This window comes from Agelaius tricolor, unplaced genomic scaffold (assembly GCF_023055355.1).
Source record: "Agelaius tricolor isolate 1412-34295 unplaced genomic scaffold, bAgeTri1.0.p SCAF_2, whole genome shotgun sequence".
NCBI lineage: Eukaryota > Metazoa > Chordata > Aves > Passeriformes > Icteridae > Agelaius > Agelaius tricolor.
Window position 1 is genome coordinate 7,253,982 of NW_027269262.1, and position 27,071 is coordinate 7,281,052.

Below are 27,071 nucleotides of genomic sequence, written 5' to 3' on the forward strand. Positions count from 1 at the left end.
TGTTCTTCTGTGTCTGACTGTATTGTGCATGCATTTCAGTTTTCATTGGGAATGATTATTCAGGACTAGATCCCATGCTTATAGTTGCAGAATGATATTTTGCCATCCATCTCCAGAATGAGGTCACTAACATTTTAGGTAACTACTTTTAAGTATTTATTTGTGAAGTAAAGGAAAAAAAATTTGTCTTGGCTAGAACACTGTTTTAGAGCCCTTGCCTAATCACATTTTTTGAATACTCCCAGAGATGGTGATCCTACTACTTACATGGACAGCCTCTTCCAATGCTTGACAGCTCTTTCCATTAATTTTTTTCCCCTAACATCCAGTCTAAACCTTGTGACACCAACTTGAAGCCATTCCTTGTCCTCCCACTTCTTTCCTGGGATGAGAGACCAACCTTGCCCCGCTCCCGGCCTCCTTTCAGGCAATTGTAGAGAATAAGGTCACCCCTGAGCCTCCTTTTCTCCAGGCTAAACACCCCCAATTCCGTTAGCTGCTCCTGACAGGGCTTGTGCTCCATTCTTACACAGACTTAAGCACTGAGGCTGTGCATGGCAATCAGCCTGATGAAAGCTAAAGCTATCAGAACCAACTTAAACGTCCTTTCTAGGGTAATTTTTGCCTATTCACAACAAGAACTTTTATTTCCTTTAGTCTAGCAGTGACCTAAAAACTAGGATTCAAAAGGAGGGGGATGGGGGAGGAAGGGAAAAGCGACACTGTTGGCTAAAACTTTATTACTCCAATTCAGGTATAAGGGAAGGTATCTCTTACCCTGCAGAAAAATTCCACCTTTTCCAGCAGGTAAAGAAAACAGTTACAATGCAAGAACACAGAGCCTGTCCGTGGAAATAGGTATACATTGTGCTGTTGGCTGGCTTTTAGTCTGTCTCTTATGCAAGCTTCGTCCCAGATGTGGCTTGTTTCTGCTTGAAAGACAAGTGCTTGGCAGGTGATTTAGGGCTAAGGGGGACAAAGTGGAAATCTGTGGCATTTTTCACATGTAGACAGCTGTAAATAGGTAATTGCATATAATCCTTTCATGGCTACAGTGGCATGATCTGACTGCCTGAATAGCAGTGAGAGTGTGTGTGTGGTTTGAAAGTCAAGTTGCTGAGCATTTTCTGTTTCAGAAACAGTGACTGAGGCTCTGAAAAGAGCAGTAGGCCTTTGCTCTCTTGTCATGTCCAGCTTGTGCTTGAAAGGCATCTCACACCAGCAGCCCCTGCAGGAGCAGTGCTGGGATGCATGACAGAAGTGCCAGCCAGGGCCCCAGCAGTGCCTCTGAAGACATTTACACCACTGACAGTGATGCAGTCTCTGCCCTTCTAGCTGAGGGGAGAATTAATATCTGAGTCAGAGATAGACTGCTGTGACTTGGTACAAATTCAGCTGTGGGTCCCCAGATGAACAAGCATTTCCTCTGATTTTACTAGAATAATGTCTGTTCTCCAAGAAGTTCCTGTAACTGCTACAGAAGCGCCCACCCCCTATTACTCATTTCCAGTCTTCACTTAGAACAGTGGTGAATGTTTATAAGCATTGGGTTGGGTTTCTTTAATAGCACTACAAAAAAATTAACTGCAGTCAGCTGACACATTGCTAAGCTGCTCCAAGCTTCAGCCTACAATAAAATTCTCCTTCCTAACAGGAGACTTCTAAATTTAAGATCCTCTAAAATCAATGGGAGAAAGCAGAGCTTGAAGAAAGCACAAGACATTGCTCAGGTTGAGGGAACCACCTCAGACAGTTACAGCTGGGGATGCCTTTACAGAGAGTTAAAATTGCCAGGTAATATTTCGCAGTTTTTATTGATGGCATTTATCCCATGGTTTAACATGTTAATTATACTGTAATAAACATGGCTTTAATATTAAACTTTTCCTTATTATCCAAAGTCACCACAGTCCATTTCAGTAAATATAAAAATATATACTTAATACTTTGTACAATACTGGTTTTTGGTCCAAACAAAAATGGATCAGAAAAGCCAATAAACTTACTTTAAGAATTCCCAATTTTAAAGATTTTCTAAATGGATTTAGGCAACTTTGAATAATGGGATTTACATAAAATCTGAGACAATACTAAACAAAAATGGCTGTAACACACAAAATTAAAATTTCAATTTCACAGATTTGTTATGCCAAAAAAGTACATAGAGAAACAAAATCGTATTTACACATCTCATAATAAAATAACAAGGCGAGACAGGTGATAAAGGGCTGTAAGAATGAAAATATAGAAATAGCATATAATTATTAAATGAAGAACTACAGATCTAACAAGTCCTTAGCATGGATCATCCTTTAATCAGTCTTCCCCTATCAGAAAATTTTAGTGCACAATACACCCAAACTCACTCACTTCACACATACACCAGCACAAACTCAGCATAGAAATCATTCGTTATCAACATTCTCTACTCTATACAGCATCCCTCGCTGATATAATTACAATTTCGAGGCGTCAGTAAACGCGGATGAGCGCACGTAGTGGTGCGGATGAAGAGGTATCGACAAGCCATTCACTGTGCAGGCTCTACTCAGGGCTACAGCCAGACCATGCCGAGTCAGTGAAAGAAGTAACTTGAGACTTTTGCTTGAGAACAGCCTTGTTGCCAACTTTACTTGCTACCAAAAAAATAACGGGGAGAGGGGAGGGAAGGACAGGAAAGCTAAGTTTTATATTCCTTTAGGCAGATCTGACTTCCAACAAGCCAGCGTGAGGTACAATCCCAGTAACTGAACAATTCAGGGTAGTAGCTGAACATTTCAGGATAGCTGAACAATTCAGTCAGGGTAGAAGCTGAACAATTCAGGATAGTAGCTGCTTCCAATGTTTGTGATGCTTTACCGATCAGGAGTTTACTTTCTACGTCTAATTGCAGTCTTTATCTTCCGACCAGCAACTGAAGATCCAGAGGCAGAGAAAACATTTTTCCCATTAGTCCTATTAAAAGAAATTAGTAGTTCAGAGTTTAGGACAGTGTAGCTGAAAATTCAGTAGCAGCACTGAGCAGATATTCCAGAACAACTGTTTCATAGTCTTGTCTCACTAGTTACCAGGTGGCAACAAGCAGCAAATGACGAACAGAAGGAAGAGAGTTCCAGAAACCAATTTAATCTCTCTTATTCAGAAGGTAAGCAGCAGCATAATGGCTGGATACAGGTTCTACCTTTCAAGAACAAGAGAATCTCACATGTGTTGATGTGTGACATTCCTGACAGCTAGGCTCCTTTACAGATAGCGGTGCTTAGTTAGCCAGTCAGGCTAATAAAAGGAAGGATGCCAAATTTAGTTTCAAACTCCAAGGTTCATCTGAACACCTCATGATTTAACAGCAGCAGAGGCTGAACACTGTCCACTGATATTACCCGAAGCTCAAGGGAAATTCTGATATGGTCTCTTACCCCACTGTAAATGTTGGAGGCTGGTTGAACGAAAATCCTGAAGTGCCAGAAGGTGGTGCAGGAGTTGCTGATGCAGGAGGATTTGCACCAAAAGTAAATACTCCTGGGTTATTTGGAAAGCTGAAATTAGTAGTATTACTTCCAAACTGGAATACAGAACCTGGGAAGATGGGGTGGAAGCAGAAGGAAGTAAGAAAGCTGAAATATGAGTTCATGCTTTTCAGTAAAATTCTCATGTTCCTCCCATTATCTTTAAAGATTATTCTTTTTACAGGTTGCTCAAGATGACAAAGTTGGAGGGGGGTCCAATAAACTACAGGAACAGTTTATTGAATTCACAGAATCACTAGGTTTGAAGAGACCTTCAAGACCTTTGGGTCCAACCCATGCCCTAACACCTCAACTAAACCATGGCACCAAGTGCCACATCCAGTCTCTTTTTAAAACACATCCAGGGATGGTGACTCCACCATTCCAGTGGGCAGACCATTCCAGTCTTTATCTCTCTGTAAAAAGCTTCTTCCTAATATCCAACCTATATTTTCCTGTGACGCATCTTGAGGCTGTGTCCTCTGGTTCTGTCAGTTGCTGTCTGGAGAAAGAGACCAACCCCCACCTGGCTACAGCCACCTTTCAGGGAGTTGTAGAGAGTGACAAGGTCACCCCTGAGTCTCCTTTTCTGCAGGCTAAACACCCCCAGCTCCCTCAGTCGTTCCTCACAGGGTCTGTGTTCCAAGCCCCTCACCAGCCTCGCTGCCCTCCTCTGGACGTGCTCCAGTGTCTCAATGTCCTTCCCAAACTGAGGGGCCAGAACTGGACACAGCACTCAAGGTGTGGCCTCACCAGTGCCAAGTACAGGGCAAGAATGACCTCCCTGCTCCTGCTGGCCACACTATTCCTGATACAGGCCAGGATGCCCTTGGCCCCCAGGGCACACTGCTGGCTCATGTTCAGCCGGCTGTCACCAGCACCCCCAGGTCCCTTTCTGCCTGGGCACTGTCCAGCCACACCATCCCTAGCCTATGACACTGCAGGGGGTTATTGTGGCCAAAATGCAGGACTCAGCACTTGAACTTATTAAACTTCCTCGCATTGGACTCTGCCCATCCATCCATTCACACAGACTGAGGAATTTTTAAAGTAAATACTGCTGGCACACTGATAATTACTTGTTTGCTAGCTTCCATGCCACTATTAGATTTATACCTGTGCATACTGAAGTTTATTAATCAAGTCTTAAATTGTAAATTTATATTCAGGTAAACTTTCCTGTGTTCATGCAATGGATCTGGGGACTTCCTTTCCTTTAATGTGCCAGGAGTACCTTGATCTGAAAAAACTCCAAACATTCCAATTATCAGAGTAAACTAAGAAGTAATACAGAAAATTCAGAGAGAACTTTACCTTTAAAATGCTATCTGATTAATGAAAGATCAACTGAGTAATGTGTTGTGCACTAATCTGCTTGTACTAATCTACTGATCAGTACAAAAATGTCAGCTACTTTTAATGGAGGTTATTTTGCAAAACTTCTGAGAGGAAAAAAGGAGGCTTTTCCCTTTCAGTATTTGATGTGATATCAAATAGACATTCTGGCACTGGTTTTGTTTTTTCATTATTACTAGTATGGAACAGGTCTTTCTTAAGTTACAAGGTTCATTCTCTGCCCCTTTCCCATGGCATTTTATACTTCATTAGTAAAAAGATCTTAATATAGTCTTAACCCATAAATGCTTAAAAAAAACCCCAAAGAATTCTGACTGTATTTTATGCAATAAAATGACTGATTCAATTCTCCAATAAAAAAATAACCATTTTGCACTGTGTCTGCTCTTTTGTTTTACACAATCTTACCAATGATTACTCTGTGATTTTCAACAGTTCCTTTTAATCATTAGGTTTCTAAAGAAAATAAAGCTCAAAATTTAGTTGTAGAGTTGCAACCTCCATGTCTGCTAAGTCTCTTGCAGAAAAGGCTTACTGTGAAGCTGGATACCCATGGCACATTGTGTCTCCACAGTCAGGACTGGGATATAAATGACAACCCTATACCCATTATTTTTATGGACGGCAATTGCTATATTTAAATACACACACAAGGCTGAAGTCATCTTTCTCCATATAATTCATGAAAAATAAAATAAAATATATATATTCCTAAACGGGAGAGGATGGTGAGCACTCACCAGCACTGGGGGTACCGGAGCCAAAGGCTGGCTGCTGGGCTGCCTGCTGTCCGAACACGGAGGGCTGAGTGCTGCTTGTCACCGAGCCGAAGGCAGAGGGAGCGGGCTGAGAGCCAGCAGAAAACAACGGTGTGGACAGCGACCCAAAACTTGGAGCGCTTTGCTGCCCGGAGCCTGGGCTTGGCCCGAATGCTGGTAACTGAGCGGCGCCAAAGGCCGGGCCAGCAGCAGGCGCTGCAGGCCCAGAGCCAAACAGAAACGAAGACGATGACCCTTGGGGACAGAGAGGGATGTCAGAATGGGCCCCTTCCCTCCCACCCTCCAGAATGAATCCAGAAACAAAAGGTTCTCAAGCCTCAGGTCTGCTGGCTGAATACTCATCCTAATTTCAAACTAATCGTGTGAGTATATCAGACACTACCTCAGCTACAACAGGAATTGCATCTTTTCTTTTAAGTAACATGAGAAATATGGTGTTTATGAGAGTCAGACAAAATTAAATCTCAAACACGCTGGCTGCCTTTTCATGTTGCGCAGATAGATTCCTACAAACTGTGTGTTTTAATCTGCATTTACTAATACGCATGGAATATTCATTCAAACTGGATTTTTCCAACCTGCAAAATACAGCTCCTGATTTATTAGGACTAGGAGAACATGTATCTTTTTCTTTCAGCAGCTTCACCTCTCTCCTGTTTAAGTGTTTATCAACTTCTGGAGGCCAAATCAACCTTGCAGAAATCTCAAAATCTTGGTTTAGCAGTGTAATTCTCTACCTATCATCAAGAGAGAAGCAGCCCAGCAGTTGAGCTACATGGCCAGCAGAAATAAAGAAATGCACCTGAACAGTGACTCTGAAAGTACATGGCAGACCTGCTATGCCAAAGGGGCATTTTAAACAGCATTACTAATGCTCATGCAACAGGAAATACCCTCTAATTGTGCCATAACTTGGAACAGCTGACTTTCTTTCCAAGATGAGATACATGGTAAAACGCAGATTTCTGAATTTGTGAAGATGTTTGAAATAAGGTGTCACTTACTAACAAAATTACACTGAATGTAAGCAGTTCAAATTGATCTGCTGGTTGTTGTAATTTAGGACTGTTTTCTCTGTTTCTGATCCACAAAAAAGTGTGCAAATTAAACTTTTGTGACTGACAAAGTTAAGCCATCAGCATCAAACTAGATTAAGTATTTTCCTGACAGATTCAATCTTATTTCCAACATCCTGCGTGGCTCATAGGAATACAGATAATTTGGTGTATTTAGTTCATGCAATTCAGGCAGTGGAGTAACAAATATAAAACATGAAGAAACTCTGTATTTCTTACTGCTGTCTTCTCTTAATTGCTAGAAAATTAACATGCACTGGCCATGGCCCTTAGTAAAAACCAACCCTTAAGCAGCATTAATTAATTGCATATTGAGGTACTCCATTTATAGATACTTGTGAGGGAAGGACTTGGCAAAGCTTGACATTTCCAGGAATTCGGAGTTTTAGGTATAGAAGCGCAAAAGCAGGAAAGTTGTAATTCATTGACTTCTAACTGTAAACACCGGACTAACAGTGACTCAAGAAAGAAATTATCATTCCCATGGTGAAAAGCTCCTGTACAAACTGAAATCCAGTAAAGGTTTGTCCTTTACAATAAAACTACTGTGGTGCCAATTCATTCCTAAACTGTATTTCCCACACTGAAGGAAAATTAACATTGCTGAATATAAATCCTCAGTATTTTTCTCTACTTCTATGCATTGAGCCTGCACATTTTCCAAAGTAAAATATTAATGGAACAGCATCTCCTTAGTCTACTACATAATGGCAAAAATGAGAAAATGAGAAGAGCAGCTATTTAAAACGTACCTGTTGAATTTGATGTAGTTGTGGCTCCAAAAGTAAATCCTGAATTTGCTGCATTGGTACTGCTCTCTCCTGAACGAAAGAGAAACGGAGTGAGAGTCGAGCCAGTGCTGGAAGATGTGGTTGCTGGTTTGTTTTCTTGAGAGAAGCCAAATGACTGAGATGTTGCAGATTCTGCAGGATTGCCAAAAACAGAGCTGGTCACAGTGTTGCTGGGTTGTCCAAACACAAAGGGAGTGGGAACTGGCTGAGGGTTTGAGGAAGAGAGGGTGCTGCCAAACACGCTGCTGCTGTTGGCTGAAGTGGTGGGTACCACTGTGCTGGAGGAACTGGAGCTCAAGAAGCTGAAGGATGCTCCTTGATCTGAAAGGAAGAAACACAGTTACCACTAAGTCACACAAATGGCGTTTAACAACAGAGAACTTTTCACACAGCAACCATCACTGAAAAACTTTAATCCTCCACTGCAAACTTTCAACAAATTAAAGGATACAAAACTGTGTGATTATCTATGAAGCGATTTTTGCACCTTTATAGCAGTAGAGAAACTGCAGCACAGCTGCAAGTAGACAGAAAGAAGATATTCCCTCTCTTCTTCCCTTTCACTCTAAAAAACAACACTAGTATGAGGCCTCTATACTGCACCATATTACAGATTTTATCACCAACTAAGCTGCTACTATTGAGACAGTACAACTTCTGTGCTTAAATAAGCAGTGATACAGGTTCCTTAAGGTGTGGCAATTTTTTTTTGTCTCAACATAGTATTAAAACTCACTGAAATCTACAAAGAAATTGCTACATATTGCCTACACATCAACAACTAGAACTAAAGACAGGCTGCAGGTAGTATATCAATCCCACAGATGTTGTCCAGTACAGCCTCAGAGGGATTATTTGATAGAGCAGAGAAGTGAAGGCAAAAGATGTTCTGTTTACCGGAAGTACTGGCTGGTGCCCCAAAGGCAAAAGGTGCCTTTGCCTGCTCACTTTCCTTTTCTGATGGTTTACCAAAACTAAAATTGAATACAGGTTTTGCCGTGTTCTCCTCTTTGGTATTCTCAGCTGTCCCAGATGAAAAGATAGGCTGTGCCTTTAACTCTTCATTGTCAGTTTTCTTTCCAAATGCTAATGGACCAGCAGAAGTGACAGAGTCCTGCTTCTCTTCTGCCCTTCCCAAAACAAACTGTGAGGCAGGTGCAGACTCCACACTGCCAAAAGAAAAGCCTCCCTTCATTGAAGCAGTTTCATCCTTTTTCTCATCTGACTTCTTAAATGGCAAAGCAGGTGACGCTGCATCCTTTTCTGCCACAGTTCCAAAAGTGAAGCCACCGACTCCAGTTTTATTCTCATTAGTAGCTATGGAAGAAGTAGAACTTGTAGCAAAACCAAAACCTCCCAAAACTGGTTCCTCTTTCTTTTCCTGCTGTCCCAGACTCGTCGTTCCAAACTGAAATGTTGAAGGAGTCTGACTGCTTGTAGATGGAACTCCAAAGGTAAAACTGTTACTTTTACTTTCTTTTTTGCTGTCTTCTGATTTAGAGTCTGAGGAAGAAACTCCAAATTTGAAGTTTCCTGAACCAGTAGGAAATTTAAATCCTCCAGTCACAGTGTTGGATGATGCAGATTCGGATGCAATGCCGAACTTAAAGCTACTTTGTTCTCCAAATTTAAAATTTCCTGTGCTACTTAATGTTTGAGAGGATTCAGAGGACGATGATGGGACACCGAATGTAAATGATGGCATTGCAGCATTTGTAGACACAGTAGCAGTACCAAAACCTGCAGAAATAAGCAACAGTGTAAAATTTGCAATATATGATGTAATACATGCAGGCTTTAGCTACATGGATGGGATTCTAGTCTTGAGCCTTCCCAGAGTCAAAACTGTTCAACAAAACACCCCACACAGACGCAGACCAGTAAGGAAACTCCACACTTCCTCTCTACACTTCCTCTCTGTATCTTTTTGTCATGGTGCTCTTCTGCGCAGCAACTGGCTTGGAAAGGCACACAGCTGAGCTCTTTGAGAGACCGTGGTCTTTGTCTAAACACCAAATGAACAACACACATAAGGGCTTGAAACAAACAAGTGTGTCACTGACACAAGCTTTCCTCTAAAAAACCCAATCATTATCTGGAAAATGGGTGTGGAAACATGCACACCATCTTATTTAAGCAATATTGCTAAACAACAAATGGACAGTTTTGCCATACTCAAAGGAAAAATCACTATACTTAAAAAAAAAAAAAGAAAGAAAGAAAAAGGTTGCAGAATGCACATCCTTGTTCTTCTCAGTAAGTATTACCTTTGAGCTCTGCTTTGGTGCCTGGCTTCGCACTTTCACAGGCTATGCATTTTGTGGCTTCTGCTTTGTTTTGGACCAAGCAGACCTCACATTCCCAACTTCCTTCAGGCATCTTGAATTTGTCTAAATCCAGAAAACCTCCAGAAGAAGCAGAAACGCTGCTACTGGTCACAGGCACTGAACTCCCTGAAAAAGAAGAAAAACAGTTAATCATCCTGCTTAAATCATACACAATCTTTTAAGAAATGCTCACTAAATTGCAAAGCACACAAGTGTAACAGTAAAAAAACCTCAAGCTACAAGTTGATTTGAGTCAAACACAATCTGAGAATGTAAACAATAGAAACACCTGGATTCTTCTTTATAATCTATACATGAATTCAAGAACAAATTGAACCAGTGACATTTAAACAGCAACTGCAGTTCATAAAATGCAGGAACACAGCCAATTTCAGATGTAAATTACAGGTGCTGTATTGAACTAGAACTACTAAAAGAATTCCTGGTGACACCAGTTACCAGTAGTCAAACTTACCATCACTCGAGTTAATGATCACTGTCAAATGATGCAAGGGTGAGAATTTACTACAATGATTCATCAGCAAGTCACAAGGACAGGACACATCCAAACTATATAGTAACAAAACTAAAAGAGGAACTGAAAGCTTCCAAACCCACAACTCTGTGTTCACCACACAAGCTACACTGCCTTCAACAGCAGCAGAAACCTACTGCTGCTGAGGTGTGAAATCCAACACCTGCCCTCTGACTTTTCTCCCCTGTAAAGGAAAAGATAACACTTGATGCTGCACCCCAAGAGCAAACTTCAGCTCCACAAGTGTCAGGAGTGAAGCAGACATCCCAAAGGCACAAAAGCATCACATAATTGTACTCTTCACCTACAATGAACCACTGAGGGTGGAATTCAAGGGAGAGACACAAGGTAATTTCTCAAGCTCAAAGCAGTGACGTTTCCTAGACAGGAATGGCTCTTCTTTTCCACAGCACATCCAGCAAATTTATGTCCTCCCATTTTACCGGCTTCACTCATCCCCTTGACAAACATAATGTAACTGTGCAAATTTGAACATATGGTTCTGGTTTAGCACAAGACAACTAGATAAAGACTACACTGATTTGGAATCTGGCTTCATACCTCTGCTCAATTCCACACAAATGCTGACTGGAGACATTTTAAGCCGTGTTGTGCAAATACTGCTTCTACCTATTTTTTGAAAGAGGAAAACAAAACCCCAACAAATCCAGTAGTTTTTAGCTCCTTTCAAGGAGTTCACATTTTTCCCCAGTGAAAAGGAGTCAAATGGTTTTAAGCTAATCAAAGCATCCATTTTAGTCATCTTTCCTCACTAGCAGGGTATATTTGCTTCAGTAGAGCAGGGTATATTTGCTTCAGTTCAGCTCTGCACTAACACATTTCACAATCAGTTCAACTCATGTGACAGGCTGGAATCTGGGCTGAGACCTCCAAAGTGCCTGCAATCACTCCTGCAGAGAGCCACTAATCCATCCTGTCTGGCATACAGCCATGCTGCTCAAAGTATTTTTTATATGCAACATATTTTATTCTTTTAAAAATACACATAGACTAAGACTGAAACAACAGAGAAAAAAGAACAAACCTGGTTTCTCAGACTGACAAGCTACACATTTGCTGTCTTCTGCCTTATTTTGTAGAAGGCACACTGAACAGTTCCAAGAGCCTTTTGGCTGTTTAAATTTGTCTCCAAACCCCAGAGTGACTGTTGTGCCAGTGCTGCTGGAGGTGGATGTCACTGTCACTGAGTTGTCTGTGACCATTGGCATTGTCAGAGCAGGCATCACTCCTGTCCCAGGCTTTGGTGTCTCACATGCTATACATTTTGTAGCTTCAGGTTTGTTCTGGACCAGACAGGTATCACAATCCCACATGTTGGGTGCCTGTTTAAATTTGTCTTCAAAGCCCAGTGTCCCCACTGTGGGGACTGCTGTCTTGGAGGAGACACATGGACTCACACTGACCGTCTGCTTCGTACTCTCAGCAGTGGACACTTTAGCAGCTTCACATGTCACACATTTGCCATCTGTGGTTTTGTTCGGCAGACACTGGTCATGTGTGTCAGACTGCCAAAACGAGGATGCTTGTTTAGAGGTGTCTTTAGCTGCAGAAAAACTACTTATTGCAGGCCTGGTATAGACCACTGTGCTCGTCACAGGCTGTGCCGATGAACAGGAAGGTGATTTCCCAGACATAAAGCCTAGTTTAAAAAAAAGAAAAAGGAGAGCTCTTACTAATGAAGCTCTACCCTGGCTACATGGAAGTTACTTATAACAGCAGACAGCACAAATCTAAACCTAGTGCTAATGGTTACAACTAAATCTAAACCTAGTGCCAATGGTTACAACTATACATTCCAACTAACTGCAAGAGGAAGTCCATGGAAAACTTATCTAAAGGGATGAAATTTCATATGCTGAGCTGGGACACAACAGAACGCTTATTTAAAGCTTGATTTAACTCTTCACTTCCAAGAAAGTTTTAAATACACACCTCATTTCTATCTGCCACTAGACTGGTAGATACAAGGATAAACAAACACTACTGAAAGCTGATGATCCGTCACCGACTGGAAACAATCCAATTTCATTTTAAGACACCATGTCCAGTCAAATAAAATTTCTAAAGCTATTTATGCCATAGTAGATGACTCATATTTACTTAGTAGCTGTACAGCAGTTGGTACTTGGAGCAGCAATCCACACAGTATTACCCTACAAATACTGAGTAATAATTAAGCAATAAAAATTAAGAAAGACACACAATTTTTTTTTTCTATAAACTTGGTTCAAAATGCGCTGGGCACAGGCTAACTCTTTATTTAAAGGTGCAAACTTTTCAGAAAACAAGAATCGCCAATACGGAAACACTAAACGAAAATGCTATAGCAACACATCTTAAATATCAGCACAGTTTAACTGTAAAGCTAAAATAAAGAGTTTCTCTTTTTATTGTTATATTATTGTTGCATTGGGATTGTTTCTTCATATTAGAATTGGAATCTTTGAACAGTGTGGATTTAGAACCTGATTCTGTTAAACTGCTGAAGAAAACTAAAGCCCCTTCACCCACAGGTCTCTCCTTAAATAAAACACACAGTGTATTTTCTCTCACTTAGCTCTTTGCAATATAAAAATAGGCACTGCCTTAAGTTGTACATAGATTTAGTAATAAGAAGTCCTGCTGGATCTCAAAGCTTATGGGAAAGATCAAGGTCAATTAAGTCCTTTTTCCTAAAACAAAAAACATCATCTACACACACTTTACTCATCTACACTTTTTACTCAACAGTTGAAAACAATCACAATGACTTGGAAACCTTTTTTTTTTTTTTGAAGTGAGACAGCCCACTGCTACTTAAATTTTACATCTGAACCCATAATAACTGTCAACATTTTAGGTAGAAAGATATGCAACTTCTGAAACACCTTTAGGAATGAAATTATCTTTACCATTCTTAATTTCTGGAGACAGTGAAGGTAAGAGAGGAATATCCATTTACATACATTTTATTTATTTAAACAAAACACTGATTCTTTGACTAATTCTTCTTATACTTAAGTTTGAATTAAAACCTAATATGTAATAGAGAAGCAACACACCCGGTTAGGAGCTCGGTTTCCCGTCAGCAATGAAAGCCCCTTGTAACAGAAAGGGGCATGAAGCATAACAGATGTAGCATTTAAGTCTGTCTTTACTGCTGACACTGCCTTAACTGTGGCAAATTGTCTGGGGGTTTTTTTGGTTGTTGTTGTTGTGCTGAGCTTTTTAAAAATCAATGCAGCTATATGCAAGTGTATTCTCTGGAAAATATTTTTTAAAAGAGTTCATTATCTCACCAGGGCTTTTTAGAATGTCTAACACACTTCCTTGCTTTAAGAACTTAGCAGGTTTGCAGAACCCATCATATTCTTCTTCTTCTTCCTTCTTATTGCTGGTGCTGTTTACAGTGGCACTACCTTTAAAAATAAAACAAAACCCACTTTTTACAAAGAAATCCACTTAGAATACATTCACATCTGCTAGAAAAAAGAATTTCCATGTTTCATTCTTCTTAAATAAGAATCTACAAAATTTAACCTTATTTACAAGAGTTTATAGTTATAATCTGATTAAAAGCAGACCTCTCACTGAAAACACACTTTGCCTGGAATTTGTAACAAGCTTAGAAATGACAGCTTAACTATTTAACATACAAAAAAGAAAAAAGAATTAGCAGTCTGTTTGAAATGCTAAAATTTTTGTTACCTGGACTAAGGATGGATGTCACTGGTGTATCAGTGGATCTGGAAAGCTCTGACGACTTTACGACAGGAACACTAAATGTAAACTTGATTTGCTATAAAAAAAGAGAGGTTTTTTTTAGATTTTAAGTTTAATCAAGTTTCACATACAAATAATAATCTGAAATCCAGTCTTCAAACTTTTGGTGGGTGCTGGGTAAAAAATAACAAATCAGAAATCTATACATTTGTTTGTCCCCTTACTAGGGCCAATTCTGCTTTATTGTTCCACAGTATTCTACTAAAACCTTGAGAAAATGTTGTGATTTATTTACTTACAGACGAGGGAGGTAGCACTTCCACCTCAGTAGATTTCACAATTGGAGATGAAAATACAAATGTAGGACTGCCAACATTACTTGCTGGTTGTACCTGTATTTTCAAAAGAATTAAAGTTTGTATCTAAGAGAGAAATGTCCCAGTGAAACAACAGCAGCTACCTGATTTCACTCTCTAACAGATATTCTGCAGTGAAGTTGGGAAATCTGATGTTTGATATTTCTGATCCACAGCTAAGAGTTATAAGAGAAAGCTTGCCAGTGAGTGTATAAGATAGAAGAAGCCGTATCAAAATATGTCATCCTCCCCACCCCCAATCTGAATAAAACCCTGTTTAATCCAACAGATTATAAACTCAGGTTGGTTAGTTTCATGAGCACCACAGAAAAAGTTAACATTCAGCAAGGTGGATGTATACCCACCCTGAAAAAGTATTCACAGTATACAGCAAAGATTTACCTTGTTCATCACTGCTTTTGAAATAATGCTGGGTGATGAGGAGACAGCACTACTGGCAGGGAAACTGAAGTTGAACGTCGGCAGCGATGCAGTACTGATGGGCAGGGGTACTTCAGGTAGTTCTTCTTGCTCCATCTCCTAGGTGCAAATTTTAATTTTTGTTAACTTTTTCTTTAAAGAAGCTGCAAAATCTAATTTTTCACTTTCTTTAGAAAAGTTTTCGATTTCAATCTTTCTTTTAAAAGTTATAAATTTTATTTTTCTTTTTCACAAGACCTACTACCATCCTACCCTGTCCCCCCATTAGTTTCTTAACAAAGTTAAATGTAGCAGGGAGATCTATAGACAAAGCAGGTTTTCCAAAGGAATCCTAACCTCCCACATGAGTCTGCCACATCATTTTTATTTATGGCAGGCAAGTTTCTATGCAATACTACATCCACCACCTGTACAGTAAGAGTACTGAAACTAAGCTCAAAACTGTTACCTGAGCAGAAGAGAGAGGGGTGCAGGTAAGATTTATTTTTGGTTTTGTCCTTTAGTTAATACAGATCTAGAAAAACATAACCATTCTAGGATTCTATTATTCCCTTATCTCTTTAATTAAGAGCACAACTCCATGGCAAGTAAGAAAGTGTTCCTCTTGCAAAATTAGGTAGGACAGCTGACGAAGTCTCTGAAGTCACTTGAACTTGGAAAAACATCATATTTTAAGAAGGATGTGTGTTCCTTTGAGTACCAAAACCCCCAAACCAAACCAAAGCACAGAAAGTCAAAAATGAAACCGTGATGAGCAACATACAGGATATCATACTCTGGTAAATCTAGTCAGTATTATGTATCAGGATGCAAATTTAAAATTCAGAAATCAGCGCACCTTAAAAACTTCTGTTCTTACCCTTGTCTTTTAAACCCTTTGATTACCAAGATTAGATTGGTTAGAGTTAAATGGGAACAGCCAATCTCTTCAGGATTTGGACAGTAGTACCAATGTCTATTCAGAAGTGACTAAGCAGAGATGCACATTGCTTCTACAGACATTTAATGCACCCCACAGATTATATATTTCAGAGATCTGATCTGAAGAGTCTATCACACCTTGATATTGAGACCATTTCTGTTACATTCTCCAGCATTTACTACTTCTTCATTGTGCATCAGCCAGAAGACCAAGTTAACCTCTTTAGATTTAAGATCTAGTAGTAGGCCACTTATGTAACACTCAGGCAGAAAAATAGTCCTTGGGATAATAATGACTATCATTGCATTAAATGGAGTTTCCCCATTAAAACAAGGGGAAAAAATCCTTCACAATGAGTTTGAGCAAGTGCCAAAAATTGTGAATGATCATTAGCAAACATGCAAAACACTGTCTTCTGCTTCAGGCTCTTGGCTCATACCTTTCTACATGACTTACATATTAAAAAACCCAACAAAATAAAAAATCTTTTTTTTTAAATACTTGGCACTTCATTCCTTTCTAAACACTCCACAAATCTCTACCAAATTTATTCATTCAACAGCTAATAAGAAACTTTATAGCATGAAGAATATCCAAGATAATACAATGGAAGATTTAAAAAATATAAAACCAAAGTTGAGGCACTTATACAGATAACTAAACTGGAGCCTGCTCTGAACCTACAGCCAAATACCCACAAAACTGAAATGGCATTATTGTAAATTACTATGAGGCAATGAAGCTACTTATCTCAGTAATCACAGTGAGATCAATTAACCTGAGACACCCTTACCAGTTGTTGTTTTTGTCCAGGTCTTGATGCACAGTATCGCTCCCTTTCCCTTCTCATCTTGCCACAGGCACTATCCATCCTTCCTCCTGAAGACAGACCGTTGGATGCAGGAGTGTTGAGTTTGGGGTAGCTCAAATTGCTGGCACGGAATAAAAATACATAGGTTGAGGAAGGGGATTAAAAAGAAAGAAAAAAAGGAGAAAACCCCCAAAATTTATCAAGTAATTGTTTCAAGATATTATAGCCACTATTAATCCTAGAACTGTCATGTGGTAATTAGAATCAGAAAAAACCATCCCACAAGTTCCTAAATGCTGGTAAATAGCTGGTGTTCCAAACAGCAAAAGATGAGTAAGAGCAGCAGTGAGAATAACATACATAAAAAACAGTCACAACATCCATAAATGAATGATGACTAAGCCAGAAGACCTGAAATAGAAGAACTGATTTAGATTGTTATTTTCTAATGTTTGCTTTTAATAGTCCAGACAGTGGAAATTTTGACTGCCAGTTCTCTGATTCTGTGATGAGCATGTATCTCTGAAGGGACATAAAAGAATAACTAAAAATATACGGGTAGGGGGCGGGCATGTGTGTGCTCACAGGAAATGCTGCCAACAGCTCTTATGGAATTGAGAACCTTAAACTTGTATGGCAAGGAAATATGACAGAAGCTTCATAAGCAGCTCTGGCTTTCCTGAGGCCATCAGCAGAAGCAACAGAGGTGTTTGGGTGTGCCAACATTCCAGAAGTCTATTTAGAAATGAATACAGATCCCTTTGTAAGGCATACAAAGGCATTTCTCTGTTCATTACAAAAGCCTAGATCTAAACCAGAAAGACTCCCTAATCCAAGTGGGAAGGGGAAACAAAAAAAAAAAAAAAAAAAAAAAAAAAAAAAAAAAAAAACCTCAAAACAAACAAATGTGCACCTCCCCCCCAAACAACAACAAACCAAACTAAACCAAAGCCACATCCCAAAACAGAAGTGAACTAAGGAATAATATCAATAAAAAGCAGCATGGCATTATGATGAAGTATCCCTGAAAAAAATTACCATAGCTTATCCTGCAGCCAATCAGTCAGTCATTACAAAAGTACATTGGATGACACTGGAAGATACCAGGTCAAGTGTCTAGAGAACTGAGGAAAAGAATTTGTCTAAATCTCTCAGATAGTTGCAAACATCTGCTCAGCACTGCAACCACTGAGAGGAAACCAGATCCTTAAGGCCATATGCTCAAACTTTTCCCTAATCCAAAGTGACAATCAATTTGAATTATGAAATAAAATCTCATGTCAAAATAAATCTTTATTCAGACAATTATAGCATGTCTATGATAGTCCATATTCCTCTTTTCTGTTAACACTTGTCAGCTTCTAAGGGGCAAAGACAGTTCTGTCTTCAAGCAAGTCAGTCCAATCTACAACTCTGACACTGATTTAAAAGCTAAACAGCCTTTGTTAGGCTGAACAGAGATGTACCAAAGTACTGCAGGTTAGTTGCATGAAGAGACTCTAGCCCTTATTAGTTTGTATTCCTACTCCATAATACGACAATCAATAGAGACTGGCTTTACAAAAGAGTTAAAATGAAAGGACCATCTAGTCTTAAGTCAAAAGTAGAAACACAGCAGTAAAACTTGTGAAACAAATGAAAAGCAGTATCAGTTTCCTGGATCTCCCTTCTACATGGAGAAAGGAACTGCTCCAGAACAGTTTGAATACCCAGAATTAAAACCTAACACCTGCTAGCACCTCTGCCAAAACCAAAGATGGTTCCTGTAAAGTCAAACTCCTAGACTGTAAAACAAAGGATTGGCTTTGGGGTTTTTTGCAAGCCAAAGAATGCCCAAGGCAATGTAAGAATTGCTTGGAAGATGAACACAGAGCCAGCACATTAACAGATTCCCTAATAATGTTATTTGAAAGGTTGAAATCCTCAAAAAAAAGGGATATCTTCTGAGCGCACAGTGCCTTAATTCACCCAAAAGATTAGTTCCCCAGAAGGAAGAATCATCAATAATATCTCATGCTATTCTATGCTGAGCAAGCAGCATAATGCAAGACAATCTCCTCAATAAGAAATACAATTATTAACTCTCCCTGGTTTTTTTTTCTCCAGAGACAAGCTGGCATTTATCTTCAGATGACTCTAAAGAGCTTCTGTTTTTCATGAAAACTCACAGAGCAGACAAGTGCCTTTGTCATGTAAGGAATATTAAAAAACAATCTTCCTCTAGCTTCTTGTATAAATAAATAACAACAAAATAAATAAACAAATAAATAACAAAAACAGCCAAAACCCCAAACAACCAAAACCACCACCATAAAAAACCCTAAAAATTTAATTTACTCCTGAACTGTAAGATATTTCAGATTATAAAAAAATTTTCAGAAAGAAATTCCTGAGTGACAAAGCCTTCAGACTCCAAGTAATTATTTAATTACCTTACACTAACAACTGCTCCCCTAATGAACACCAAATTGCACAAGTAGTTAAACTCTCTCATAATACAATTTTTTCACTTTTTCAATTCCCTTTTACTGAGAATGATTCCTGCTCCTCCAAAAGAAGGCAAGCGTGCAGACTGTACTGACAAAGCAGGGGGGCTTTCTTCTTTCAAGTGTTTTAAATTAATATATTTGTCATACCTTTCAGATGATTTTACAGGCTTTTCTGCAGGAAAACTCTCCTCCATCATGTCCTGCAAAATAAGTTTTATTTATTTCAAGATTTATCTGAATATATTTATAAACAAAACACAAAGAGAAGACAACCAAAACACACATTTTGTACTGTTTTGGTTATTTTATTTATTTCACTAAATGGACCTCATGTGCTTAAGCTTGTTCCCTAACTACCCTGATTATCCACCTCATCTCCAGCCCATATATTTAATACCTGGTCATTTTTACATTCAGAATGATACCAAAACCATGGATGATTTTTTTTTCTGAAAGAGATTCCAGTATTGTTTTAAGGAAAGTTTATCAAGGACTCCATCAATACCAAAGTGATCAGAATAGGCAATTTAAAAAGCAATCTGAATTGGTAATTGCTAGAAGTCTCACTTGGAGCCCACAGTTCACCTGAAACATTTTATACACAACATCAGCACCTTCCATCAGCTTTCTGAACAGCAGCATATGTAAAGGAAATCTGTGTTTCTGTATTTTAATATTCTTTCACTGCAAAAACCCTGGCCCAACAGCACACCACCACATTCCGAAAATAAGCACCAGCCTCTTAGTATGCCAAAGATACAATTACATTCATAAAACCTCTCAATATCTCTTTCACAATGCTTCCCTCTGTCTTTTCTTAACGTTTACCTCAAGAATACTATTGGTGCTCTGGCAAAAAAGAGCACCTTAGTAGACTGGTTAGACACATTCCAATTTTGCAAGAAGCAGGCAAATTAGGACATGAAAATTTGCTTACTTGATGGTCTGTATCTACCCTTTGGTGAATTTTTCTGGAATTAGTAGCTGATTTCAGAGATGGTTTAAAATACGTGATCCGACTCCCTGTCAGGGAGATTGGCTTTGGTGTCACAAGTTTCTGGACAGGAGGATGTTGCGAATCCACCTTTGAAAGGGAAGCAGCAATCAATTTATCCTTGCACCCACCTGACTTACCACAGCATTGACTGATGATAAAAGTTACAGAACTGCAAACCTCCCACCAGTCTCAGCACCCAGTGAAAACTGTGGAAGTGTTGAAAATATTTAGCTTGCAGAAGGAAATCATCAGAAAACCAGTTATAAAATCCAAAAAGCTACAGGAATAGTCAAAGTCTGACTGAATCCTGTGTCAAACTTTGGCAGTTACTTCACAGACAAAATAAACTATATTCCTAAAAGCAAAATAACTCATGTTACAATAATATGCTCCCATCCTTTCCACTCCTCTGCCCTGTGATTTTTTTCACTAACTAAATCCATTAATTTAGTATTGAAACTTTTAAGCAAAGCTAAACCAGGTTCTGGGTTTCTCCTTTTCCTACATTTTCTTCCTTTGAAGTTACACTTAAAAAAATAAATTATGAAATATTTTTAAAGAAGTCTCATTAATGCATGCTCCAATGTTTTAGATTTGCATTTGATGCTCTTAAAAGTACTGGTCTGATTTTTCTTGCCAAAGCTTTTTTACACACAAAGGCTAATTACTAAACAGAAAGACGTATACATTCTGCAAAACTGAATAGAGAAAGAAGGAAGACCCAAAAAGGCTCCATGATATATCAAATAATCTGTAGCCTTGGTGATAAGAAAAGTGAGACTTAGGATGTACCTACTATTTAAATTAGTATCAACAGAGGGTTGTGCCCCAACCCAGGTGCAGAACCACATGACCTTCACATGGGCCCAATTCTTCTAGAGCTTGTCCTGGTCCTTCGGGATGGCATCCCTCCGATGTGTCAACTGCACCGCTCAGTTTGGTGTCACCTGCAAACCTGCTGAGGGTGCACTCAGTCCCAAGGTCTCAATGATGATGATCTGGCATTTGGATTTGTTACATTTCATCCCACTGATGACTGCCCAATGCTCCACTCTACCTCTCAGCAAAGACTCTTGTCCCCCAGGAGAGTCAGCAGCACCTCCCTGTTTCATACCATCAGCAAGCCTGCTAAGGGGGCATTCAATTCCTCCAGATCACTGAGAGGTATTTGAACAGCACTGGCCCTAGAACTGATCCTGAGGAACACCCCTGGTGACTGCTCACCAGCCAGATGTAGCAAAATTCACCGCAACCTTTTGCATCCTGCTGTTCAACCAGCTCGTCCTAGAGCTGGAAAACTTGCCCAGAAGGATGCAAGAGAGACAGTACCAAAAGCCACACAAAAATCCAGGAAACTACATCTGCCACCTTATCTTCACGTGCCAGGCAGATGACATTATTGCAAAAGGGTATCAAACTAATGAAACAGGTATGCACAACAAGAAAAAAAAGTAACACAGTTACATGTTCAATCCATTAAGAATTATTCTGTCTAGTGTAGATCCTCAAAATAAGAAAAATACCACAAAAAAACCAAAAAAACAACCAAAAAAAAAACCACCTGTAAAACTTCTGCTTGAGTGTCGAAGTGTCCTGTCAACCATTTGTTTGCTTTAGCAGGAAAACGCACAACCCTCTTCTGGGCACAGACAATCCTGTCCTCTCTTTTCATCAAGGGTACCCTTTCTCCCTGCCAAATTTTATGAAATCTAGCATTATGAGCTAGACAATTTCTCTATTTTTACCCAGTGACAGCTGTATGCAACACTCACTTTCTGACCAATGCCAGGGTCTATGCTGCAAATCTGGTAGATCTTTTTAATGCCTCATCACAGGTGTGGTTCTGCATTTTAATGCAGAATCCGTTTCAATTTTGTTTTCAATTACTGGGATAATATTTAAGAGGCGGTAAAAAACTCACATTCTCTACTTTTCAACATTCTTTCAATTCATCATGTGGCCAAAGACAGTACAAAAATTCTGAGATTTAAAAACTCCTAAGTGACTGCAGAATTAATTATACTTCTAACCAAGCCAACGGCATAGAAACTTTTAAAAACATTCTGTCCACTTCCTTATTAAAACAGCAGATTAAAAGTCTGCATTAAAGAAACACCATTTTTGTTCCTTTGGTTGCCAGAGCTAAAAGTGACCCTTTGTGGTATCATAATTTAATAAATATAATTTTTAAACAAACATTTTTTGAACAAAACCAAGGAAATAATGATCTACCACAGAAACAATTCTGTGCTACTTACAAATAGAAATTTAGGAGCATAAATTTACAGAAGTAACAAAATTTAACGACTGTCCAATTTTCTCCTTGCCTTGAGCAGTAATGAAAAATGGAAGTATTTATTTTTTGCTTAAAATAAACATGGAAATCTGCACAAGATCTGAACAATCAATCAATATTTTTGTATTTCTTGTTATTTCTGCAAGAGAAAGCTTTCCTGAAACAAGAGTGTTATAATGCAACTTAACTCCAAGTTGCAGGCCAAGATAAAACCACTTTTTGTGTTCTAGAGACATTGTTCTTGATTTATCAGCACACCACAAAAAGATAAGAAGTGAGTAATCTTCACAGTCCTTCATCCAGTGTGGATTGAAAAGACATTTTTAGAATTTTCCACACAGCCAAGGCAGCTGTAACTCACACTGAATTCATGTGTGTGCTGTCATTGAGGTTTGTGACATTTCTTTTAAGAGCTGTAAAGCAGAAAAAGTTACCTATCACAGCTTAACATGTTACTGGTTCTTACCTGGTTTTGTCTGGATTGGAAGCTAGTCATATTCAGCACACTCTTGTCCACAGGCTAACAGGGGAAAAAACAGCCAAAATTAGAGGATTTTTTTTTTCCCTACAAGAGGGTTCCATCCAACAAAAACACGAGGGAGTTTGTGATCAACTTACAGAAGACAGAGGACTAGAAACAGAAGATGGAATCCTTTTAGCATCCTGTTGAAAAAACAGGTAACTAAATTAAAATGGACATGACATCAAGTAACATCTTCATCCTATACTGGCACATTCACTGTGTTTTTCAAACACACGGTAAAACGTTAAAAGGAGCACCCCTTACCGCCAAAGGGCTTGACATCTTCTCCAATGTCTGCAAGATGCGCCGTGCTGTGGAACTTGTCACACCATAGGACTGCACGTTTGCTTGTTTAGCTTTCATTTGTCTTTTTATTGGTGGCTGAAAAATTAGCATTGCCAATGTTACAATAGTGGATTCTGAGTTCCACACGTGTGGATTTTATGCCCTACGGCTACACTGGTGATACAACCAATACTCTCATAATGACAGAGAAAAAATACACTCACTGAGCATTCTGGGCATGAAGAAGAAAAATATACTCCACTGACTCTACAGAAGTTTAAGTGGGGCCCTGCGTATCTTGCACATGGGATAAAGCAACAAAAGAAATCCTTAAATGTAAAAGGTCATAAAACGGAGATGCTGGGGTCATAGGGTCTCTGAAGCAGTGATGAGGAAAACAGAAATGAAGCAAAAGCTTGTGCTGCAGAAAGTACTTTAAGAAGCAAAACAGATCTCGGAGTTTCATTATGGCATAAGCATGGCATCTTAAGCCAGAGTATACAACCATCATCATGAATTTCTAGTTCAACTTCAACTTCTCTCGTTTTCCCCCTTCCTCTAAGACTGCAGCTGACTGCAGATCTTTTCACTCTGTTTAGAAAGATCAGATCTGATTTGAACTGTCACTGATCTAAAATAATACAATGAAAAAGTCAATGTTGTACCACATGACTGAAAATAATTTAAAAAAACCTCAGTGTGACCATTTTTTAAATAAAGTATGTTACACCTCTTATGTAACCATGTCATGCTTCCCACACAACTACGTGAAGACAGGAAGCAGACCACACAACACATAGAACATGCAAGTGAGACTCACTGTACGCAGCAACAAAACAAGCTTGTCTCTCCGTTAAAAGTCTAATATTTGCTTCCTCTTTTCGACATAAGCCAGATTTTTTGTAAAAAAATAAAAATAGCTGACCAAAGAGGACTTCTAGCTTACAGAAATTTTAAATGTTCTCAAGTTTGACTCAACACCAAGTCAGGAAAACCCACAAGGTTCAAGATTTCCCTGAATCAGGAAATGAGTCCCCTTTTTCCATGGTAGAAACAGACTGCCAAAATAGGTCCAGCAAACTCATCTTCAGTTCCTTAAAGTTCCTTTTGACTTTTCAGTTTTTTAACAAAGGGCATTCTCATTTAAACAAATTAGAACCAAATCAGATTTTACTGACTTGCTTTTAGAGTCAACTCTAGCTACTGAGAGCAGTCAGGATTTTTAGTTTGCTGGTTGATTTTAGACCACAAAGAACACTTGGGGACAAACAGCTCTTCTCATGAGCCATCTGAATGACAGTAAAATAGAGAGCATCTTTTTGTTTATCGTGATATAGCATGTAGGACTGCATGCCTCCCTCTCAGTAACAGAACTGCAAAGGATGAACAAATTTGCCTTTTGAATACTCTTATATTTAAAAATGCGCAATGTGTTCATAGTTTGAGTGCTTGTCTAAGATCTACAGGCAAGTATCAGGGAGGTAACTTTTGCTGCTATTAACAAAGTTTTAGAAGTTATGCCATCATTGTAATTATTTACATGTTATTTTACCATAATACAGTCAGAGGCAGACCATGGCAGAACATGGAAATTTCTGGAAGACATAACAGAGGAAACCCCTAATAAAAGAAACTGCCCAGGAGCTAAAATGCTACTGTCATTCTCTGCTTTATGATAAGCATTTCTACATAAAGTGTTACACAAGAATTGAAACAAAAACTGTAGGCTGAGTGGGCAAGATAGGAACTGTTGCCACATTTTTCAAGTTAAGTTCCCAGCTCAGAGCTTTTTTGGCTGAGCTCCCCCATCCGTATTTCAGTTACGTTTTCCCTCCTACTGCACTACTGTTCTCATACCTGGTAAGCAGAAATCTGCACTTTTGTCTGTCTTGCTGCTGCAGCTGCACCACCATAAGAGGTCTTTCCTGGGTAAAATGGAGAATCCCCGAGCTGTCTTGTCTTAAAGACAGAAGTGTTTCCAAGTGACTACAGAAAGGTATTATGGTAAATGGTTAGTTAAATGGCTACACATTCAACTTGACTAAAATTAATACTGTGCAGTACTTACAGGAGAGGGAGATCCAAAAGCAGACAAATTGAATGCAGGTTTTTTAGAGCTAGATGCAGGATGTTGTGAGAGGGAATGAGATCTTTCAGCCTCTGGGGACCAGAGCAGTGGTGCTGAAGTATTTTTTGAAACTGTGATATCTGCCAAAATGATAAATGCCATATGTAAATGCTTTGTGTACACAGAGAAATTTAGTATTAAACATCACACAAATCTAGAGTTCTCTACAAAAACATCTCACAAAATGAAAAGGCCCCTTAACACTGATTTCTCTGGCACTCTAACCTTCAAAGCTCTTCAAACAGATTAATTTCACATATGGTATGAAACCCAAGTACCAACTCTGAACCTAAAAATCTGTTCACAGAACTGCAAATACATGACCTTTCAGTATTTTCAATACTGACCCAATAACAATATTTCAAAAGCATTCACAAGTTAACAGCACATTTCCAATACAACACAATTTTATTTTTTCTTCTTTCATGATAAAATAAAGGAACTGCATAAACACTGGTGCATCTCTAACGATGCAAAGTTTTTCTTATATTGGTAGAGGGTTGGAAACCAGCATAGGACAGAACTGACCAGGTCTTAAACCTGAAAAATTACCCAAAGGCTGAATTAACACAGTTAACCACCTATTTTCTCTATGTCTTATGGAGACATAGCAGAAAGTTCTAACAAACTCAGGTTATATTGCTATGCCCTGGCAACACCTACTCTGAATTGTCAAACTGTGGTCTCAAGAGAACTGGCTGAGCACACCTCCATCCCCATTTAAATGGGGAACTAGAATAATTTGCAAACCTGCTGTTTTGCCATTTCTCAGTGAGACACCTAGGTCACATTCTACATAAATACAATGTCTTGGGGGTTTTCTTACTTAAAAAGGTGTAGATTCTAATGAGTTTGGCAAAAAAAAAAGTATTGACAAATTATGCCCTCTATCAAGAATAGCAAAAAAAAAAAGGCAGCCCAAACTTGTTCAATCAGAATAGTTGTTTTATTGACTCCTGGTAAAAAAAATTTCAAGAATATCTTGTGTTTTTATTTTTCAACCGTATTTACTCATATTTAGCCAGCTGAGAGATATTCTGAGTCAATCCTCCTGCTAGGCAACCAACCCAGCTATCAAACTACAGAAAGTCATCTTCATCTTCTATTATTCCCATTCAAGATTTACAGATAAGCAAGCTAAAATTGTATTTATCAGCACTGAATCTTTACAATATAACGGGCTCATAAATGTATTCCAAGCATGGCTATATTTAAAAGGTGATGGGATTATATCCTTTTGAAAGACTAAAAATTAAATTTAACATCGAGAGCTGACATTCTCCTGCTTTATTTACCAAGGCCATGTGGAATATTAAAGAATAGACAGTACTTTATGTTATCAAACAAACCAAAGAGAGAACACAGAAGCTACCTTTATCAGATGCTCTAGAGGAGAAGCCACTGGTTGTTGAGATGTTATCATCATCATGCTGAGAGGTAGAATCTTTTATTTCCTTTACAAGGGACAGCCCAGGACTGCCGATGCCAAGTGTGGAAGATGTGGAGGGCTGACAGTGCGGGACTGTGGAATCCAACACGGTGCAGTTCAAATGGCTCCGGTGAAGGGAGGGCCTTGTCAACACATCCGAGAAGTTCAATGCAGACCTGCTCGTGGATGGTTCTAAACAACAACAGCCAATCAGCTTCCCTACAGACAAGCTCACAGAAGCCAAAACCTGTTTTCTATCAACAGCCATGCTTATTGCCAAGTTCTATGCACAAAAATAGAG

General features: G+C 39.0%; 1 protein-coding gene across 3 annotated transcripts in view; it reads right to left on the reverse strand.

Moving 5' to 3' along the window:
* Positions 1–1,795: 1,795 nt before the first annotated feature.
* Positions 1,796–27,071, reverse strand: part of NUP153 (nucleoporin 153) — a 44,009-nt gene continuing 18,733 nt past the window's right edge. Inside the window, exons 3-22 of one of the 3 annotated variants that reach the window (XM_071451664.1) lie at positions 26,714–26,962; positions 25,282–25,421; positions 25,071–25,199; positions 23,193–23,309; positions 23,024–23,068; positions 22,872–22,925; positions 20,050–20,196; positions 19,260–19,312; positions 16,606–16,744; positions 14,852–14,986; positions 14,393–14,485; positions 14,079–14,169; positions 13,670–13,789; positions 11,416–12,030; positions 9,776–9,961; positions 8,406–9,248; positions 7,470–7,829; positions 5,603–5,875; positions 3,417–3,576; positions 1,796–2,955 (exon numbers count right to left, since the gene is read on the reverse strand). In XM_071451664.1, the coding sequence (XP_071307765.1) occupies positions 2,871–2,955; positions 3,417–3,576; positions 5,603–5,875; positions 7,470–7,829; positions 8,406–9,248; positions 9,776–9,961; positions 11,416–12,030; positions 13,670–13,789; positions 14,079–14,169; positions 14,393–14,485; positions 14,852–14,986; positions 16,606–16,744; positions 19,260–19,312; positions 20,050–20,196; positions 22,872–22,925; positions 23,024–23,068; positions 23,193–23,309; positions 25,071–25,199; positions 25,282–25,421; positions 26,714–26,962 (4,034 nt within the window). In that variant the 3' untranslated portion in view covers positions 1,796–2,870. Of the gene's footprint in view, positions 2,956–3,416; positions 3,577–5,602; positions 5,876–7,469; positions 7,830–8,405; positions 9,249–9,775; positions 9,962–11,415; positions 12,031–13,669; positions 13,790–14,078; positions 14,170–14,392; positions 14,486–14,851; positions 14,990–16,605; positions 16,745–19,259; positions 19,313–20,049; positions 20,197–22,871; positions 22,926–23,023; positions 23,069–23,192; positions 23,310–25,070; positions 25,200–25,281; positions 25,422–26,713; positions 26,963–27,071 lie in introns of all 3 variants that reach the window. The other 2 variants (XM_071451657.1, XM_071451670.1) reach the window with 2 other exon arrangements.